Source organism: Prionailurus viverrinus, chromosome B1 (genome assembly GCF_022837055.1).
Source record: "Prionailurus viverrinus isolate Anna chromosome B1, UM_Priviv_1.0, whole genome shotgun sequence".
NCBI classification, from domain to species: domain Eukaryota; kingdom Metazoa; phylum Chordata; class Mammalia; order Carnivora; family Felidae; genus Prionailurus; species Prionailurus viverrinus.
The window spans coordinates 127,461,592-127,481,660 of record NC_062564.1 but is presented as its reverse complement, the minus strand read 5'-3'; the positions used below and the strand labels follow the sequence as shown (position 1 = coordinate 127,481,660).

The following is a 20,069-nucleotide window of genomic DNA, read 5'->3' as shown; positions in this document are numbered from 1 at the left end:
ATTTGTTACGACTCATTAGTTATGACTTAATGATTCTGAACGCCATCCTAGAACAGTTCAGTTTCGTTAGCTTAGCAGAATACATGAAACCTCAAAATACATATGGAGCTTGAAGAGGTAGATTATAGCCCAGAGTTGACATGTGATATTCCATCTAGAATGAAGTGCATTTCTGTGGAAAATAACTCCTGATGATAGTGAGGATGATTTTCATGTTATGTAATGTTGTTACTGTGATCATTTAAATAAGTAATTTCTAAAAGGATATGTTCTTTTTTTACTTAGAAATCAGCAGATGAGCAAAGTATATATGAAAAAGAGAGAATAGCACATGCAAAACAAATTATAAAACCATTTATTCTCAGAAGAGTAAAAGAAGAGGTAATTCTTATTTGCATATTTTTTTATTATGATTGCTTTTTAAAAATCTGTTTTCTTCTTTATTTGAATGATCTGCTTAAACTGTTTTCCTTTCTCAGGTTCTCAAGCAGCTACCTCCCAAGAAAGATCGAATTGAATTGTGTGCAATGTCAGAAAAACAGGAGCAACTCTATTTGGGTCTTTTCAACAGATTAAAAAAATCTATCAATAATATGGGTATCATCTGACTTTCACAATTTCATGTGAAAAATAATCTGTACTGGGGCTACATTTTGTTTAGTCATGTTATGGTGGGATTTGCTCATTTTTAAAAAAATAGTTAGAATTTGAAGAAATAAACTTTTTGTTTGCATTGAGGTATATTTCAGCAAACATCAGCTTGGGTTTTGTGGGTGTTTTGTTTTTAATGTTTATTTTTGAGAAACAGAATGAGAGCATGCATATGTGAGGGAGGGGCAGAGAGGGGAGAAACAGGATCTAAAGTGGGTTTCCTGGTTTTGGGGTTTTGTTTAATGCATGTTCTTTGGATCACAGAAAAAAATACAGAGATGTGCAATGTAATGATGCAGTTGAGAAAAATGGCCAATCATCCTTTATTACATCGCCAATATTACACAGCTGAAAAGCTCAAGGAAATGTCTCAGCTTATGCTAAAGGTAAGGATTTCACATTATGTTAGCACTAAGCTTTAGCAACATAAGGTTAAATTAAACCTAACGAGCATATTGACCCCATACTTAAGAAAAGCATGTTTATTTTTATGTATTTTATTTATTTATTGAGAGAGAGAGTGCAAGTGAGCAAGTGGCAGAGAGAGAGAATCACATGAGGCACACTGAGGGAGAGAGAGAGAAGCGGGGCTTGCCCGATTCAGGGCATGAGCTCAAAAACCATGAGATCATGACCTGAGCTGAAGTCAGATGCTTAACAACTGAGCCACCCAGGTGCCCTAAATTTTTTTTAATGTTTATTTTAGAGAGGGAGCATGAACAGGGAAGGGGCAGAGAGAAGGAGAGACAGAGGATCCGAAGCAGGTTCTGCACTGACAGCAGAGAGCCCAATGCAGGGCTTGAACTCAAAAATCATGAGATCATGACCTGAGCCAAAGTTGGATGCTTAACCAGCTGAGCCACCCAGGCATCCTGCATTTTTTTTTTATATTGTTTATTATTTTTGAGAGAGAGAGACAGCAAGCAGGGAAGGGGCAGAGAGAGAGGGAGACACAGAATCGGAAGCAGGTTCCAGGCTCTGAGCTGTCAGCACAGAGCCTGACGCGGGGCTCGAACTCACAAGCCGTGAGATCATGACCTGAGCCGAAGTCGGCCGCCCAACCAACTGAGCCACCCAGGTGCCCCTGCATTTTTATTTTTAAGACAAAGGTCAGGATGGGGCATCTGGGTGTCTCAGTTGGTTAGGCATCCAACTTTGCCCCAGTCATGCTCTCACAGTTCATGAGTTCAAGCCCCGCATTGGGCTCTGTACTGACAACTCAGAGCCTGAAGCCTGCTTGGGATTCTGTGTGTGTCTCTCTCTCTCTGCCCTTCCCTCGCTACACTCTGTCTCTCTCTCTCTCAAAAATAAATAAACATTAAAATAATTTTTAAAAAGACAGTGTGGAGAACTTCTATAATACCCAAGAGGACTGACAGTATGTATCAGAAGTCAGCAAACTGTGGCCGTAGGGCCATTTTTATAAATAAAGTTTAACCAAGTCTTCTAGTTTCTGTTTTTTTGTCTGTGACTACTTCCTCAATACCTTGGAGATATTGCAGGCTTGATTCCAGACCACCACAATAAAGCAAGGCAGATGAATTTTTTTGTTTCCCCATGAATATAAAAGTTATGTTTAGGGATGGCTGGGTGGCTCAGTCGGTTAAGCGACCGACTTTGGCTCAGGTCATGATCTCGCGGTCTGTGAGTTCGAGCCCCACAATGGGCTCTGTGCTGACAGCGCAGAACCTACAGCCTGCTTTAGATTCTCTGTCTCCCTCTCTATTCGCCCCTCCCCTACTCATGTTCTGTCTCTCAATGTCTCTCAAAAATAAATAAAAATGTTAAAAACCAATTTTGCAAAAATTAACAAAATAAAAGTTACGTTTACACTGTACTGTTGTCAACTAAATGTGCTACAGCATAATGTCTAAAAATGTGCATACCTTAATTAAAAAATATTTTATTGCTAAAAGAATGCTATTGTCATCTGAGCTTTCAGCAAGTCGTAATCACTGATCATCATAACAAATATAACAGTAATGAAAAAATTTGAAATATCTGAAGACTTACAAGAGAGACAAAGTGAGCAAATATTCTTAGGAAAATGGTATCAATAGACTTGGTCAACACAGGGTTGCCACAAACCTTCAGTTTGTTAAAAAATACATTATCTATGAAACACATAAAGTGAAGCAACATTATGCCTGTACAAGTGCAAAGTTGAGTAGTTGCAAAACAAATCATTTTGCCTCCAGAGCCTACCTAAGATATTTACTGTCTGGCCCTTTTTAGAAAATCTGCCAGCTCCTAATCGAGACTTCCATAATGCACTTCTTTATTATTTTTTTACCAAAAAGATCCCTCAGATTTTATGTCCTAGATAGTGCATTGGTTTTCTTCATTTGTTTTCTTCATTTTTTTCTTTATTATATTTTGTCTGTAGGTTATTTTTTTTTTAATGTATATTTACTTAGAGAGAATGCATGGGGGGGGGGGTGGGTAGGGACAGAGAGAGAGGGCAGGAGAGAATCCCAAGTAGCTCCAGACTGTCAGCACAGAGCCCAATGTGGGGCTTGATCCCATGAACCCTGAGATCATGACCTGGGCAGAATCAAGAGTCGGTTGCTTAACCAACTGAGCCACCCAGGTGCCCCTTGTTTATAGTTTTAATTAATCTTTGTTTTTGCCTCATTCTCCCTTAGCACCCACCCATAGTTCTTCTTTATAGATCTTGGTGTTAAAAGTCATTATTTGCTGTTTTAAATGTGTTTATATTATTTTAAATCTATTATAGAAAATTTTAAACATGTAAGAGTAGAGAGAATTGTATAATTAAATCCTCTACCCATATAACCTTCACCCATTTTCTTACACAGTTATTATGTGGAATGACACTGCTCTCATTTCATCTAGACCCCTCCTTAGGATTATATTGAACCAAATTGTAGACCTTATTTCATTTCTGAATATTTCAGTATGTTATCTCTAAAGCAATAAGGGCTTTCCCTTCTTTATTGTACCTAGAAAATGAGTATTATTTTCCTTTGCTAAATTGGTTGCAGTGACATGTGATATTTAGCTATTTTACCAGATGTGAACAATTTTATTCAAGTGTTCTGATCATATAAATTAGCTTCATTTTTAAGTGTGTATTCTGTTTTGTTTTGAGGAACCTACACATTGTGAGGCTAACCCTGATTTGATCTTTGAAGATATGGAAGTTATGACAGACTTTGAATTACATGTACTTTGTAAACAGTATCGACATATTAATAGCTTCCAGTTAGACATGGACTTGATTTTAGATTCTGGAAAATTCCGAGTTTTAGGATGCATCTTGTCTGAATTGAAACAGAAGGTAATAAAGAAGAATGCTATTCCTTTTACATTTTTACAGTTACATAAACTTCTTAAAAATAATTCTGACATGATTTGACTTTCTTGAAGTTGTAGCCTGTGTCTGTTCTACATTTTTCTAGAAACTAATGTTTTGACCATTTAGGGGATATATTTGGGGATATGTTTTCCTGATTACTTTTCCTCTGTTGAGTCTCAGAAAAAAAAAAAAAAAAAAAAAAGAAGCTAGTAGAGTTGCTTTTAAAAAGTAATCTTGTCATTTCATAATGACATAATTGGTTATTTGTATGATTGCCTCTAAATTATTTTGAAGATATTTTGAAGTTTACCACTCTAGTTTCTATGTGAAATAGTGTGCATTTTTAAGATCATAATCCAAATAGTACTTTTGTAGTTGTTTTCATTAACTGTCCTTAAAAACCAAAACTAAGAATTATGTTTTAAGTCTGAAGTTCAGAAGTTAAGATAATTTATTTATATATAAACTTGTTATATCTATAATAAGAAATTTACCTTAGCTGTGACTACTTGATTTTTATTAAAGAAGGAGTTGATCATTATATGCTTATATCATTTTATTTTTCCATGTATCTAATCCATATATGTATTTTCACAGGGTGATAGAGTTGTATTATTTAGCCAATTTACCATGATGCTGGATATTTTAGAGGTTCTCTTAAAACATCATCAGCATAGGTACCTCAGATTAGATGGAAAGACTCAGATTTCTGAAAGGTTCGTATACTTCACTTTAGTTTCAGAAAAATCTCCACTTCACCTTCAAATAAGAGTAAATGCTAGAATTTTAAATGTGTATAGAGCATTTGAATTGTCTTACTTTGAGTCTTTCATGTGGTTATTTGAAATCATTGTGTTAAGATAAGGAAATTTTCCTTTTTTAAGTTTTTGATCTGAATTGCATAGAAATATATTTCAGTGTCTAATTGGAATTGTGTACCTTAAAATGTTTTTCCCCTTTAAAACTCATTCAAAGCCTTGAAGCACCTTACATTAAACCAAGATTGTTTTAAAACCTTGGGCTTTTTGTATTTTAACAGTAATTGAGTAAGTTTGGTTGTTTATTTTTTTAATACCCAGAGATTAGAAAGATTTCTTCAAAACAAAAAAAGAATGTTTTTAATAGTATGTTTGCACTTCATTATTTCTTTTGGTTTGCTTTTTATCAGCCAGGTTTTGTTTTTTTTTTTCCCTGCGTTAAAGATAGAAGTCATCCTAAAAGAGAACAAACACCTGCTAGTTTGATCTTGAGATCCTTGGTTCAAAGGTATCAAGAGCAGCTGCTGACAGACTTCTGAGAAGACTAAAGCTGACGAAGGCCAGAGATTGAAAAGCCATACATAAAATTTAGATAGAAGTCATTAAACAAAGGAGAAAATAATCCATTAGGATTACTCAAACCTGAATAGTTGAATTAAAGTGAGAGTTAGTAGGAAGATACATGGTATGGAAAAGAAGTTAGTGAATCGAGAAGGTCTTTCAGTAAAATAACTGCAGGAAAAGTGCTTTAGTGCCAGGAGCATGTATTTACATCTTCAAGGTTTTTTTCCATGTAGTGTGATTGTTTTCAATTTTAATTGTGTACATTTTAGTGAAATTTAGCCTAATATATTTATCTGACAGGATTCATCTAATTGACGAGTTTAATACCGATATGGATATCTTCGTGTTTCTGCTGTCAACAAAAGCTGGTGGCCTAGGAATAAATCTGACTTCAGCAAATGTTGTTATACTTCATGATATTGACTGTAACCCTTACAATGACAAGCAAGCAGAAGATAGATGCCATAGAGTAGGCCAGACTAAGTAAGTGTTTTGAATTGAAATTTAGTTTTAACCAAATGCCTGTTTAATTTGTATAGAAGAGTAGAATATAGTCTGTCAGTATTCTGCTTCAGTTTTTTTTATTTTCGGCAAAGCCTGGCTGCTGATATCTTTCATACCAGCAACGCTGAGTATGACATATCTCACTATGTCATGTATTCACTTTCTAGTAGTTAAAATAACCTCGCACCCACCCCAATTTTGATGAAAACAAAATACTATCAATGGTTCAGCTCATTTGAAAAATATTAGTAACTGAAAGGCTTTTTTTGTTAGACCATTTAAGAGCCAGATAGACGTAATAATATATATACTGTTGATACTCTATTATCCTTTAGGAAGCACATTATCTGAGTTGTAGATATTTTAGGTGAAGGATCATTTTGACATTGGAGGTGAAAATACCTGTAATTCAACTCTGCTGTCAGATGTGAGTAGCCAGTAATCATTATTTTCTCTGTGGAGTATATGTTTCCAAAAGACATTGATAAAATCATTTATGAACCAAATATTTATCAGTGCCTATTTTGGGACTAAAACTTCCTGTGTAATCTTTTTACTTTTCTATACTTCCTTACTTTTTGTACTGAATTATTTATTGGAACCTGATGAGCAAAGCATGTTCCTTTTTAAAATGGAATATCTCTCTGAACTCAGACTGTTTGTTGAAATAAGTTTTACTAGTAATTTTTGGAGTACAGATATCTTTCTGTCTTCTTGGATCAATAAGAAAGGATGTTTAGAAGTTACACGCTCAGAAAATGTTAATCCCACGTAATATGAATAAAAGGAAATTTAAAGTTAGGGATCTATTTATTATGCAATCTTCACATTATTCTTACCTCTAAGATGTTTTATATAGTTGATATATATTCAAATTTTATATTAAGTAACCAATGGACATATTTTCTATTTTCTTTAGAGAAGTACTAGTTATAAAATTAATAAGCCAAGGGACAATTGAAGAATCCATGCTAAAAATTAACCAACAGAAATTGAAACTAGAACAAGATATGACCACAGTAGATGAAGGTAAGTTGTTTGTAAGCAGAAACTTCAGTATTTGTATGAAAAAGAGCAGTAGCAAGGAATTAGCAAAAATGGCCTGAATCCTTACCTGGCATACAGTATAGGGATGGCATGGTAGAAGATAAGCATACTCATTTCAGAAGTACTACAATAACTAAGATTATTTCACCAGAACTGATATAAATGTTTGATTTGGGGAAATCCTGTCTCTTCCATCCCTTATCTCTTGACACCAAGATATCCCCCAAATAAAATTAGATCTGTAATTTTATCCACAGTTTTATGATATACTTACTATATAAGTAATATATATGAACCCAAAGATTTAAAATGCCTGACATAATATTAATTTATTAAGAACTGTAACATTTACATTTCATTTTGACTGGTAATTACTTACTGCACTATAGTGCAATAAGATGCTTCTTCCCCCACAGCCCCCAAAATTTAGTAATTTCAGACTGAAGTTTGTTGGGTACTACAAAGAACCCTCTAAGAGAGCCCTCTTCACTTGACCTTTTTGAATTTTTTTTTTTCAATGTTTATTTATTTTGGGGACAGAGAGAGACAGAGCATGAACGGGGGAGGGGCAGAGAGAGAGGGAGACACAGAATCGGAAACAGGCTCCAGGCTCTGAGCCATCAGCCCAGAGCCTGACGCGTCACTTGACCTTTTTGAAAAGAATAATTTTAAAGTTTTGAAAAGATAATACATTCACATAATTCTAGATTCAAAAGATACGAAATGGCAAACAAGACTCCTTCCCACTCTGTCATCCAGTTTCCCCATAAAAGTGACATATTGTCCTTTTTAAAAAGCATGTGACCACTTTTTTTAGGTAGATAGAAGTAAATAAGTCTGTGTATTCTTTCTTTAACACAAGTTAGCAGGCATTTACATCTTACCTAAATTCAATTGGATGTAAGCTATTTTATCATTCTAATAAGGATATTACTAATATTGATCACAGTTTATTTCAGTTCAGCAAACTTCCATTGAATATTTACTATGTCCCAGTATTTTGCTGGGCACTCTGTATTATAAGAGTTCAGTATATTTTAATCTGTTTTAAGAGCGAGAAAGCCATATGATGAATTACTATGTCTCCTTCCTGTGTAGTATTTATTTCCGGGTGCTTCAGGTTGGGGGGGGGCACGCATTAGAGCAAGTTTGAGTAAGAAGTAACCGTGACGATTATAACCTAAACAGTTAATCACTGGGCTTTGAGTGGAGGTGGCAACTTGCTGATTTCAGATTATGTAGCAAAAGCAATAGAGTGAATGCATAAGACAGATTCCGCAGGGCAGCATTTTTTCCTGATTGTTTTCTTAGGGCATCTTTTCAAATTTAGGAAAACAATTAAATATTCTCATTTAGTAATGTTAGCACATACCCAGATATGTAGATTTTATTCTAACGAGAAGTCTTCAAGTAGAACCATCATAGTTAGTTAATTGAGGTTTCAGCAGTTTGATTGTTGGACTCCCAACTATCTTTAAGTATACAGGTTGCTTCTCATGAGCTAGTTCATTTCCCCAGAAACATACTTTCCAATCTTTTATGAAATGAGGATGGTGGCAGATGCAGTAAGCCTACTGACTGCATTCTTACAGCAAAGGAGAAGCTGTTCCAGTCTTCTACTGTCCCCACGTCCAGCATTCTTCAGATTCAAACTTTCCACAGAATAAACCTTCATTTGTATATGGCTGGCTCTGTTGCACAGGCTTTAGGTATCCTATTCTGCAACCTGTTTTAGCTCTGTATATTCCCCATCTTTTAGAAGCCATGTAGTACCTCCATGTTCTTGAGCTTTGAGAGGCAAGGAAAGGATTGTGAATGTGAAGTAACCTTCCTACATTTCCCACCTGCACACACTTAAGTGTTTGCTTTGTCTGTTTTGCTAAAGTCCGCTTCCATTCTTCCATTTGCTCTTCATCTTCCAAAATTTGACAGCTTTCTCTCCACTGTTGTCTTTTTTTTCTGTTCGTTCTCTTTTGTATAGTACCCTGGACTTTCTTTTTTTTTTTTTTTTTATAGCATTTTAATTGTATTTCAGGTGAGACCAGTGTGTGTTCAGTCATGTCTAGTCATAATTCATGTAAATTGTTTATATTTACATAAATTTGTTTAGTCTAAAATTGTACCTGTGTTTTCACATCAAGTATTTGTTAAAATAGCAACTTATTTCAGCTATGCTTTTAGGCTGTTAGCTTTAAGATGTTCAGAATTAAAGAATCATTCCCCCCATTATCACTCTTCGTTTCTGTAGGAAATTTTCCTTTGTCTTGTTTTAACAAGAAAGAGCTTTAGCTATTTGTGTATCCATTTTTCCCAGTATGTGTTTTATTTGGTAGGCTAAAGATACAATAATGTCTTTACTCTCTAAACTATGATTTTGCTTCTGATTTAATTTAAATAATTTGACACTGACCTAATGAGAGTACATGTACCCTTCTTTTCATCTCTCACAGTAAGGTTCTTTTCCACTGTAAACAAAAAGTATATTTATAATTGTGTCTATGCTTTATGTTAACAGTCTGTATGCCCCTCTTCCCATGAAACTGAAAGATTAAGTACCATGATTCCTCTCAGAAATGCTTGTCAGATTTTTGTATTTCTAGAGCTTGCCTTAGTGATTCTCAGAGTGCAGTGCCCCTGGACCCACAGCAGCATCACCTGCAAAATTGCCAGTTTGAAATGCAAATTCCTAAGCCTAACTCCAGCCCTTCTCAGTCAGAAATTGGGACTGGAACTCAATAATCTGGTTGGAGTTTCTGATCCAAACTAAAGTCAGAGAACCCTTGCTTTAGAATAAGAATTATGGTTTTGGGATGTGTGTGATTTTTCTTTAACCTCTTTATGTGATTATATTAATAAATTTTCTACCTTTTAAAACTTTTATTATGGAAATTTTCATGCAAAAATGTTGAAAGCATAGTATAAGTGAGTTTAACAGTTGTAAACATTTTGCTTCATCTAGCTTCTTTTACTCATGAACCATTAGTCAGTTGTAGACTTGACACTTCATTCTGAATATTTCAGCATTTCCTCTCAGTTGCCACAGTACCATTATACATCCAAAAACATTAACAGTAATTTCCAAATATTATCATATATTGCCCATATCTGGATTTTTCCCAATTATCCCCTTAAAGTCTCTTATAGGCTTAAAAAAAAAAAAAAAGGATCCAGAGTTCATACATTGCATTTTATTGCATTATATCATTAGTATCTTAAAATTTAGAAGAGTTTCCTCACCCTTTGCTTTTTTCTACCTCTTTCTGAATTCCTAGAATACTGAATTCTCTACAGTCTTGTTGTCTTACATGTTTGTAACTTTGTTGTCTTACTGTCTTCTGGATCTGATTATTTACTTGGCTCACTTAATTTGGGACCAGTTTCAATTTAGATTTCATGGGCTATTGTTAAGTCTGTGGATTCGTTTCAAAGCAAGGGTGTCAGTGAGCTCCCTGATAGTTTATGGAATAGTTTTTCTTTCTGTGCATATGTTTTTTACTAAAAGGAGAAGAGTAGGTAAAAGTACTCTCGTAATTTTAGATTCTAACTAGAGTGTGTATGTGTGACAGAGAGAGAAAAGTGATTAGTTTTGCTGCATTTTAGCCATATCTGATTTCTAAAATTATCCATTGCTAAAAATCTACAAATAGTTGTATACCATTGTCACTTTAATCAGCTCATCTAAAAACAGCTATACCATTGTCCCTATAAACTAATAAATCAGTTCATCTAAAAACAGTCTGAGTGACTCATTGAATTAATCAAGGATAACTAGATTCTACACCACCTTGACACAAGATGTTTTCCCACTGTAGAAAATCCTGAATACTAACTGGGTAAGTGTCTAGATACTGGAATCTCATTTAATATGGGGAAAACATTGGGAACGGGTTATTTATAGTTATGGGCACTTTACTCTTTAGCTGGTATGCCATATTCACTATTTTGTTTAGATGTGCCAGTTTTAAGTCTAAGCCAGTGATTTTATCTTTGTACTGAAAATAAGGGTGTTGATGGATGATTCTGTTTGGTTGTCTTTGTTTCCACTCTTCAGTTTGTTACATGAAGGTTTTCACCAAATAACCTGAGGAGAAAATACTGTGTACTGTATGAATAGAATGTCTTCCAGATCAATACCTGTGTATCTTTAGATATTACTTATGTGAAATCAGAGCCTAGCCTATAGATGGCTGTGCCGGCATGAACGTTAGCACAGAGGAAGTAGCCTTAAATACACATAGGGCTTTGCGAAGGTTTTTAAACAAGGAGTGACACTGAGACAAACGGGGCCTTGAAAAACAATTAGGCATTCACCAAAGTTAGAATCAGAGAAAATATATTTCATAAAATATTTTTATGAAACTTTTAATGCTGCTTTCTGACCTGCAGGTGATGAAGGGAGTATGCCAGCAGATATAGCCACATTACTAAAAACGTCAATGGGCCTGTGAAGTTAAGAATTGTGAATTCCTAATTGATGAGGAAATATCAACTTGGTGCACTCAAGGACATTTACATTATGATGACCATGGGGTTTATGAACATTTATAACTTTTTATAATTTCCATATTACATTTCTCATAGTATGGACAACTTTTTTGCCACTAACTGAATTCTCCAGATGCTCACATGTGAAATTTCAAACAAAAAGCCACAAATAATGTAGTCCTGAAGATGTTGAATAATCATTTTACAAAACAGTTTTCTGAATGGGGATTAGTTGGTGATTGTTTGTAACAAATATGCTAATGCTTTAGAAATGTCAGTATTTTTGTAATTATTTCTACCTCCAAATATATATATATTGTCTTTCACTGGATAATGTGTGTAGATTTTTACATGTGCCTTATTTGACAATGCTTATGTCTTGTTTTTCTTGTCTCCTTTGAAGTTCTTTTTTGTTAGTTTAAAGGATGCAGCTGTATAGATTATATAGCTTTCATTTTATTGCTATTTGAAGCAGATGTTCACCACTGTCAACAAGAACTCAACCTGAATTTAAAGGTGGCATTCCATATACTAACACCCCCAGGTCCTTCCAAGTACTTCTGTTAAAACAAATTTGTTTGGCTAGGCACTAAGTTGTTTTCCAGTGAATAGTAACTGAAGAAGCCCTTATCTTGCTCCTTGGATTAATTCCTTCTGTTCATTTCCCAACTGCACTAATTGTGCTTATTACTCTGCCTATTCTTGTGCATGTTTTCATTGATTTCCCTCTCCTGGCTTTTGCTTCTCTTGAAACTGTTGCCCAGTCACTTCTGCTCCAGTTCTCTTTACTCTCTAAATAGTAGTTTATTCCTGCCACGTCTCCACGTATCAGCAAAATGTGGGTAACATTTGTCTAGCCTGGCAGAACAGATTAGCAGGCTATTTCACTTCAAAGCAGACTGAACGTGACTTCACATTAAGGCAGCGATAGGTACTGCATGGAAATAGGTCATTAACGTTAAACACTTCTCAAAATATAACTTACCAGTTTCCAGAATTTCCAGTACAGGACCTCCTGAAGAGAGAGCCATTGTTCAATTCCAATTCAGTGTGGGTGACAAAGTGAAATTTAGAAGAAGTAAAGTTGTCTATTTGATATTTAACTCTTTATTAAATCTTTCTTTAAAATTTTGCCTGTCAGTCTATCTTGCTGTTTTTATTATACATCAGTTTCTTTGTATAACTTGTGGGTTTCATGTGTTTTGTTTTTATTATGTAAATATCATTATAAATAAACTTATTTATAAATCACAGACTTGGTAATTATTGGAGATTATACTTTCGAGGCATCCTCACTTGCTAAGATGCTAAGGTAATATAGTCCTCTGGAGTTAGAAGAGTATTGAAGCTCTCAAAGCAGTCTTTAGATATTATAGACTCTGAAACTCACGATTGAGTAGGTTTACCCAATCTTGAAGGTACATTGAATATATTCAGTATATTTTAGTATAATGGGGCTAGAAGGAATCTGCAAATATTACTACTACCTCCTACATTGCAGGACCCAAATCACTTAGATTGTTGGAAATACTACCTTTTAAAAATCTCTCAAAATGGATTTCTCATAAGTTTTCTGTGTTACTGTGTCTTCAGTGATCGGCTGTTTCATTTGCTGTTAAATCCATAATATCTTTAATAAAAGCAATTCATGAACATAAGTTGTATTTTCACACCCTTTTTAATAGTTTCTAACTCTCCCTTTACCCTTAAAAATATAATATGGAGCACAAATGAGATCATATGTGCTTAATATTGTCTGTTTCTCAATAAACTGAAATTTATTACTTAGGATATATTCCCATCAGTGTATTCATTGGACTGATGTCAGTGAACATCATAATCCATTATCAGTAAAGGGCATGTGAAGCCATAGTTATTGGAATATTATCTTGACCAACCGAAGCAACTTTTATTTTTTAATGCAACTTACAAAGAGGTAGGAAACATATGCCTTATGTGTGTTCATAACTGTATTCCTGACCCAGAGACATGTTACTTTATACCAGGAGATATTTTTGTCACAACATTACTGTTGTTTCTGATTGTTGGTATTACTGTATAGTGGTTAGATTGGAGTATCAGGAGATTTGGTTTTCATTTACTTGACCCTGAGCCAGACACTTAAATGTCCATAAAATTAAGGAAATGATTCTTACGATTCTTTTCTTCCCAAAATGTGTTTTTGTCTGATTACAATATGCAACTTTGATTCATTCATATTCTCTCATACTTGCTCACTCACCTAGGAGCCATTTAACTTGGGGACAGGATGGGATAATGGAATGTCCTTCAGTGAAAAATGGTGACCTAAAGGTTAATGATGATGCTATGATTGAAATATTTACTTATGAAACCTGCTGTGGTTGCATTTTATAGTTGAATTATGATTTGTGTAAACAAATTGATTATCTTATTTTGAATTATTATAATTTTAGGTAAGCATTGTATTTCTCACTTTTCTCACTTTTTCCTAAATTCTGTTTTAATTAAGGCTTGTCAGAATGTAATTTTATGGCAGAAAACGAACATGCATAAGAGGGAAGAAAAGTTACTACCTTCATTATCTAGAGTATCAATTTAAATTCTTTTGCAAAAGATAATTTTTTTTTCTTTAGATTGCCTTGATAAGAGGATAGAGTACTTTGCAATGAGACTCACTTAAAACCAACATGTTATTATTTATTAACAGCCACTAGTGATAAGAAAATGTGACCCAGGGTGCCTGGGTGGCTCAGCCAGTTGAGTGTCTTGAGTCTTGATTTCAGATGATCTCGTGGTTTGTGGGTTCAAGCCCTGCGTCAGGCTCCACACTGACCTTGCAGAGCCTGCTTAGGATTCTCCCTCTCTTTCTCCCTCTCTTCCTCTCTCTCTGCCCTTCCCATGGGTGCTCTCTCTCAATAGAAATAACGCTTTAAAAAAAAAAAAGTGATTCAAAGAAGCAAGTTATTTGGGAAATGCACTTTGTTTTTATGTATAATTCTTAATAATGTATAAAGCATTTAACATCTTTTCTCCTATTTCATAGAACATTGTTGTGATGAAAGAAGCACCTTAAAACAAGATCATACTTGGCCGAACATCCCTTTTCTTTTTATTCCCTTACACTCTCTCCCCATTTCTGGCTTTTCAACCATGTTCTCCTTCCCCTGTCCTGCATTTCAAGTATAAGGCCATCTATTTCATTGGTCTGTTTCTGTATATAACATGATAATGCTAAGATTAGACAAGCCAATATTAATAATATTAACATGTAAATTGAACTGAAATATATACCAGTGCTGTAATTATGGTTTAAAATTGGCTGAGGGCTAATCCATATTTCCTTGCAAGATTTCTAAAACTTGTTTAGAAATCACTTGTTTATATGGGTGGTTCTTGCTTTCCATGGTAGCATGGGGCCATAAAAATGACTGCCAAGTTGAGATTGTACAAAATAATCTTAGTCATTGGAGAAGACCGTTGTTCTATGACTTTAAAACTTTTTTCTCAGCACATTAAAAACATTGTTGGTTATAAATGTGTAGGTAAATGAAAAAAATAAAATTTTAGTAGTAAAAGAAACATTGATAGTTACTTTTGTAAAAAACGTTATCAAGAATAGTAATAATACTTTCTTTTTTTAATTTTTTTTTCAACATTTATTTATTTTTGGGACAGAGAGAGACAGAGCATGAACGGGGGAGGGGCAGAGAGAGAGGGAGACACAGAATCGGAAACAGGCTCCAGGCTCCGAGCCATCAGCCCAGAGCCCGACGCGGGGCTCGAACTCACGGACCGCGAGATCGCGACCTGGCTGAAGTAGGACGCTTAACCGACTGCGCCACCCAGGCGCCCCTAATAATACTTTCTTGTATGATTACAAGAGAGCATTCTTTTTATACCTTGGCAAATTATAATTCTGAATTTGTATCACCTTCCAAAATTTTATTGCGTTTTCAGTGTCCTGAAAACTATGCCTGCTCTTTTTTTCTTTTTTAATAGGCTTTATTTTCTAGGTGAGCTTTAGGTTCACAGCAAAATTGAACAGTAAGTAGAGATTTCCCATATATCCCTTCTCCTTCCCTCCCCCACCCCCCACTTTCATCAACGCCCCCATTCCAGAGTAGTACATTTGTTACAATCAGTGAACCTACATTGACACAAGATAATCACCCAAAGTCTATTGCATTAGGGATTGCTCTTCGTTTTGTATATCCTGTGAGTTTAACAAATTCATTATAGTATACAGAATAGTTTTACTGTCTAAAAATTATATTCCATCTTTTCAACCTTCCCTCCTCCTCAGCCCCGCACCATCACAGGCTCCACAGTTTTGCCTATAGTTGGAATCAGAATGTCCTATAGCTGGAATCATACAGTAGCCTTTTCACATTGGCTTCTTTCACTTAGTAATCTGCACTTAGATTTCCTCTGTGTCTTTTCATGGCTTGATAGCTCACTTCTTTTTAGTGCTGAATAATCCCTTGTTCGGTTGTGCCATGGTTCACTTATCCAACTCACTATCAAAGGGCATTTTGGTTGCGTCCAAGTTTTGGCAGTTACCAATAAAGCTGCCACAAACATCCATGAGCAAGTTTTTGCATGCACCTAAGTTCTCAACGCCTTTGGGAAAGTACCAAAAAGTGTAATCGCTGTATCATATGGTAAGATTAAGTTTAGTTTTGTAAGAAACTCAAATTCTAAGTTGTCTTTACCATCTCGCATTCCTGTCAGCAGTGAATAAAAGTTCATTTTGCTTTACATCCTCGCCAGCGTTTGATGTTGTCAGTGTTTTGAATTTTTGCCATTCTAACAGGTAGGTAGTGATATCTCCTTGTTTTCATTTGCCTTTCCCTGGTGACATGATGTTGAGCATCTTTTCATATACTTATTTACCATGTATATGTCACCCAAGAGGCGCCCATTCAGTTCTATTGTCCATTTTGTAACCGCTCTTTCCATTTATATGCAATTTGAATTTGGCTCCAGCATTGTCACTTTTCCTTTCTTTACTGTACTTCATCTTTTGCTGAGCTCCCTTTATAAATTATCCACTTTTTAAAAACTTTCGAGTGAGTGTATCACTGAGAACCAAGCAGGCAATGCAACTACACCCTTTGCTGTCTGTACATGAATAACAGATGTGCAGTGACCAGTCACTAACAGACTTTGAGAGCAGTGATATGATAGGTGGTTACTCATGAGACGTATCTGTTACCTACATAGTGATTTGTGGACTGAAGAGTTAGCAGCAAACTTAATACCTTATGCAATTACAGCAGAAGTCCAACCCATTTGGGAAATGTGTTACTTAACCATTGTGACTGAGATCCAATGCTTGTTGAAACTGATGCAAAGTGAGCCCTGCCTGGATTGTAAACTTTTCTTTCTCAGTTGTAAATGATGTGAAGTTATTCTGGGGAAAAGAAAAAAAAAAAATGGATACTGGAAACTAAATGTTCTCACCCCCCCACCCCCCACCCCCCACCCCCGCTGCTCTTTTTTCCTTGTTTGTTTGCTTAGGCAGAATATGGAAAGAGTGAAAGTCTTGATGGAGCTGGGGAAGGGAGTGTGTGGGTTACATGGCCGCTGTAGCTTATCTGATGGAAGCGATGCTGTGAAGAACAGTAAAATTTGGAGGTAGCACACGTCACCTAGAGTTTGGTTTGGGGCCTTCGTTGTATCCAGTCAGCGATGGCAGGAATGGCTTGAACTTTCTTCCTTAATGTTACCAATCTAGGATGGTTATCCAGCAAGTCAGGTTTAAAGACCAAAAGTGTGGTGCTGCAAATTTCCCAGTAGAAATCTGCCCAAGTTACCTAGTTGAAAAAAAAATTGCCATTTGAACATAAAAGGCATGGCTTCTTAAGTCAAAAATAGTTTCTTTTGGGGGCACCTTGGTGGCTCAGTCAATTAAAGTGTCTGACTTCAACTCAGGTCATGATCTCATGGTTCATGAGTTTGAGTCCCGCATCAGGCTCTCTGCTGTCAGCACAGAGCCCACTTCGGATTCTCTGTCTCGCTCTCTCTCTCTGCCCTTTCCCTGCTTCTCTGCTCTTTCTCTATCAAAAATAAACAACAACAACAAAAAGTTTCTTTTTAATTTAAAGTTCTCTTTTACTATGAAAGTGGAATAGTATATGATAGAAAATAACAGATAACACTATACTCCCAATACCTAGAGGTTGCTAATATTAACACCTCTGGGTGTAAGATATTTGTGTGTGCGTGCTCCTTCCAAAATGAGATCTTACAGGGGCACCTACATGGCTCCGTGGGGTTAAGAGTCCGATTCTTGGTTTCAGCTCAGGCCATGATCTCACAGTTGTTGAGTTCTAGCTCCTTGTCAGGCTCTGGGCTGACAGTGCAGAGCCTGCTACGGTTCTCTCTCCCTCTCTCTGCCCCTCCCTGTTCACGCTCTCTTTCTCTATCTCTCAAAAGAAATAAAAACTATGAAAAACACAAAAGGAGATCTTACAGTACATATTCTTGTAACTTGATTCACTCTCCACCTCTCTGTGACAATACATCGTTATCTTACACCCAATCAATACTTTTCATCTCTTTCAAAAATGTCCCTTACAGGACACAGCAGACCCATTTCAGGACATGCGTTTCATCTGGTTATGCCACTCAACTCCCTTTTACTGAAGAGTTCACACTAGTCCTGAATAATGTGCTATCTTCAGGATTTGTGTGATTATTTTGTCCTGTTGTTGACCTTGTTCCTTTATTCTGCAGAGTATGAAGGGATAGAGTGCACGTTATACCTAGAGAGTTCATAGTTGCAAGTTAAATATTTTTCACTAACACATTATATTGCATCACATCAAAAGACATAATGGGTACCTGAGCATTAGTGGAACCCTTAGAGTGATGGCAGCCTGGTCCTACCCTTGTACACTTTTTCTTTGTACACTTCCCCCGCCCTGCCCCTTTGTGACTAGAAATTAATCCGGCTGACATTACTTTCGCTCCAGATGAATGTCAAAAAGTGAAGTTTAAATGTGGACTATCCTTAGTTTTCTTTTTGTATGGAATTTAATAATGCTAATTCTAGTGTTTTATGAACATGGATACTAAAACCCTGTCAGCCAGGAGAGTTTTATGGGTTAGAGGATTCAGAGTTCAGGCAACAAATATTTATGGAGTACCTATTGTGTGTGATGCGCGGGTTTAGGTGCTGTGATGGGCTGGAAAGCAAAATGTGCTGCAAGCCCTTTCCCGGATGCAGCTTTTATTTAAGAAGCAGGAAGACAAACAGGTAACTGATAGGGACAGTGAAGAAAAAGTGAACGACTTTCAGGTGGTCATGGAGGGAAGACCTTTAGCAGGTGACATTTAAGCCAGGCTTACATGAGGATAGGACCCAGACAGGAAACATGCCGGAAATGAAGCATTCTAGGCCGAGGGGCCAGCAAGCGTAAAGGCTCTTAGGTGGAAGTGAGATTTGTGTCTGAGGAACAAACAAAACACAAGTGTGTGGAAAACTGTGAGGAAGGGAGAGAGTGCTAAGAGATGGGGTCAGGAGGTAGTTTACTGAAGAGTTTTAAGAGAAAACAAGGGGAGTACATTTTAAGTCTTTAGAAAGTGTTCATTCAATAGGGCAGGGAGAGGAACATTATAGGAAAGTCTACTGGGGAGTCCATGGGAGGAAATGAAGAGGCATGTGGTGAGTTGCAAGTTGAGAATAGAGATGCGACAAGCTTGCTTCTGTGTCACCCAGAAGGATTCAACACACTGTGACCAGACTAAGTCACCAGAGTGCTGCGAAAAGCAATCTGTGTCTTGTCTCCTAGAATGTAGTCTCCTTGAAGGACCCCAACGTACCCCAGTACCTGAATCGTATTTAGATCTGAGTTTTTGTCCATAGTACTTTATAGGTGCCACTGTGCTCCTCTGTCAGTAGTAGGGCTGTAATATCTGGTTGTCTCACTTTTTGTGACATTAACAATTATTATTAGTCAATGCCTAGGTCCATTCCAATTATCAGGGGTTGGAAAACGGTAACAGTTTGTTTTAATCCCCCTTTTTATTTACTAACTGGAATACTTTGGTGAAGACAAACTTGGCCCATCGATTTTTGTTATCTTGAGGTGCAATTGGCATAGGAAAGGCAAGGTAAATTCTTTATTCAAACCCCCCAACCTTTTAAAGACCGTTTTCAGAACAATAATTTGACTCCGTATCATCTAAAAGTAACCAATGAAGCTCTATTTGGTTTGGGGGTTTATGTGTACACGTTTGTGTTTGGTTGTGGTGGTAGTTGCCATCATGTCTTCATTTTGATTTGTTTCAATCCACTGCCAGTAATATTCTTAGTGAAGCTTGAATTGTGCCATCTTTGGCCACTGGAAGCCTCTTCAAGTTAACTTTTGAGTCCTTGTGACACAACCCCAGTTGTCTTTGATAAATCATTTGTTTCCGGTGTGATGAGGTATTCCCAGCTCGTCTCTTACGTTTCCCTGCCCGAATTGAGAATGAGCTATTTCTCCAAGAACCCCTCATTCCTTTTAATATTTAATATTAAATCCTTTAATACTTAGACCCAAAATCTGGGTCCTGCAGGTGCCCAGGACAATTGGATTGGTCATTGTGTCCAGCAAAAGGGATACAACATGCTTTTTTCTTTACCCTGAGATAAAGTTCATCATGACTTCAGATATAGTTCACTTTCAGGAATAGGATGTTTACTCAGCTTCATGCATCTGACATCTCTATCTTCTTTCTCCCACACTGAAGGTCCTGGTTCTCAGTGACAT

The 20,069-nt window shown here is 36.3% G+C and overlaps 2 protein-coding genes across 13 annotated transcripts in view; one reads left to right on the top strand and one right to left on the bottom strand.

The window, feature by feature from the left end:
* Positions 1–12,581, top strand: part of SMARCAD1 (SWI/SNF-related, matrix-associated actin-dependent regulator of chromatin, subfamily a, containing DEAD/H box 1) — a 79,207-nt gene extending 66,626 nt beyond the window's left edge. For all 4 annotated transcript variants that reach the window (XM_047855669.1, XM_047855670.1, XM_047855671.1 and 1 more), the window contains exons 17-24: positions 286–381; positions 480–597; positions 916–1,037; positions 3,764–3,952; positions 4,568–4,686; positions 5,593–5,775; positions 6,716–6,825; positions 11,230–12,581. In XM_047855669.1, coding sequence (XP_047711625.1) covers positions 286–381; positions 480–597; positions 916–1,037; positions 3,764–3,952; positions 4,568–4,686; positions 5,593–5,775; positions 6,716–6,825; positions 11,230–11,291 — 999 coding nt within the window. In that variant the 3' untranslated portion in view covers positions 11,292–12,581. The remainder of the gene's footprint in view (positions 1–285; positions 382–479; positions 598–915; positions 1,038–3,763; positions 3,953–4,567; positions 4,687–5,592; positions 5,776–6,715; positions 6,826–11,229) is intronic.
* Positions 12,582–15,054: 2,473 nt separating this feature from the next.
* HPGDS (hematopoietic prostaglandin D synthase) overlaps positions 15,055–20,069 on the bottom strand; it is a 45,327-nt gene continuing 40,312 nt past the window's right edge. For all 9 annotated transcript variants that reach the window (XM_047855676.1, XM_047855675.1, XM_047855674.1 and 6 more), the window contains one exon: positions 15,055–17,126. In XM_047855676.1, the coding sequence (XP_047711632.1) occupies positions 16,962–17,126 (165 nt within the window). In that variant the 3' untranslated portion in view covers positions 15,055–16,961. The remainder of the gene's footprint in view (positions 17,127–20,069) is intronic.